The 1,381-nt window shown below is 50.6% G+C and overlaps 1 protein-coding gene across 1 annotated transcript in view; it reads right to left on the reverse strand.

Annotated features, from left to right (window-relative positions):
- Positions 1–1,381, reverse strand: part of tspan12 (tetraspanin 12) — a 9,857-nt gene that overhangs the window by 4,383 nt on the left and 4,093 nt on the right. Inside the window, exon 3 of the mRNA XM_084711287.1 lies at positions 336–474. Within this exon, the coding sequence (XP_084567413.1) occupies positions 336–474 (139 nt within the window). The remainder of the gene's footprint in view (positions 1–335; positions 475–1,381) is intronic.

A 1,381-nucleotide genomic window follows, 5' to 3' on the forward strand; every position in this document is an offset into this window, starting at 1 on the left:
GGGGGTTTTTTTCCCATCATGCCCCGTGGGCGTCCACTCAGCAGCCTGAAGCTGCTCTCTGTGTCCCAGTGTCTCGTCTTTCAGAGACACTCTGGGGGGGGACAATCTTATCTCCTCTGCGGACAATAGAAACACCTGACACCTGGCCCCGCCCACTCAGGTGTCAGCAGACAGGTGATCAGAGAGCAGATGGACCCTGTTATACAACCACAGTGTGCTGCAGCTAAATGTTTATTTAGATATTTATTTCTACCTGATTGAACTGATTCTGTCAACTAATTATCTTCCAGTTGAACCTGCAGGTAAATAAAAAGTGTCTCCAGGTGAGGACGTACCCAGGCGAGCAGCAGCAGGTTACATTTGAGCGTCCCGCAGTATCCCACCATGGCCACGATGATGAGGAAACAACACACAGAGATGATGACGGGATGAAACAGCTGGGAGAAGTACGTGAGGACGGCCGCTTCCTCCAACCTGCACACACACAGACCGAGAGACAGAGACAGAGAGACACAGAGTCAGAGGGACAGAGACTGAGACAGAGACTGAGAGACACAGAGTCAGAGGGACAGAGACTGAGAGACAGAGACTGAGACTGAGACAGAGACTGAGACAGAGTCAGAGACAGAGAGACAGAGAGACACAGAGTCAGAGGGACAGAGACTGAGACAGAGAGACAGAGACAGAGACAGAGGGACAGAGAGACAGAGACAGAGACAGAGGGACAGAGACTGAGACAGAGACAGAGACAGAGAGACAGAGAGACAGAGACTGAGACAGAGACAGAGAGACAGAGAGACAGAGACTGAGACAGAGAGACAGAGACAGAGAGACAGAGACACAGAGTCAGAGGGACAGAGACTGAGACTGAGACAGAGAGACAGAGAGACAGAGGGACAGAGACTGAGACAGAGAGACAGAGACAGAGGGACAGAGACTGAGACAGAGACTGAGACAGAGACAGAGACTGAGAGACAGAGACAGAGGGACAGAGACTGAGACAGAGAGACAGAGAGACAGAGAGACAGAGACAGAGACTGAGACAGAGACAGAGACAGAGACAGAGAGACAGAGACACAGAGTCAGAGGGACAGAGACTGAGACAGAGACAGAGACTGAGAGACAGAGACAGAGGGACAGAGACTGAGACAGAGAGACAGAGAGACAGAGAGACAGAGACAGAGACTGAGACAGAGACAGAGACAGAGACAGAGAGACAGAGACACAGAGTCAGAGGGACAGAGACTGAGAGAGAGAGACAGAGACTGAGACAGAGACAGAGTCAGAGACAGAGAGACAACGTCGACAGACTTTCAGAAACACTGAGTGTTTCTAACATTAAACTTATCAGTTGTGATTCAAACGTTCAGCTGTTTGTCTG

This window comes from Lutjanus erythropterus, chromosome 22 (genome assembly GCF_056507025.1).
Source record: "Lutjanus erythropterus isolate fLutEry1 chromosome 22, fLutEry1.hap2, whole genome shotgun sequence".
NCBI classification, from domain to species: domain Eukaryota; kingdom Metazoa; phylum Chordata; class Actinopteri; order Lutjaniformes; family Lutjanidae; genus Lutjanus; species Lutjanus erythropterus.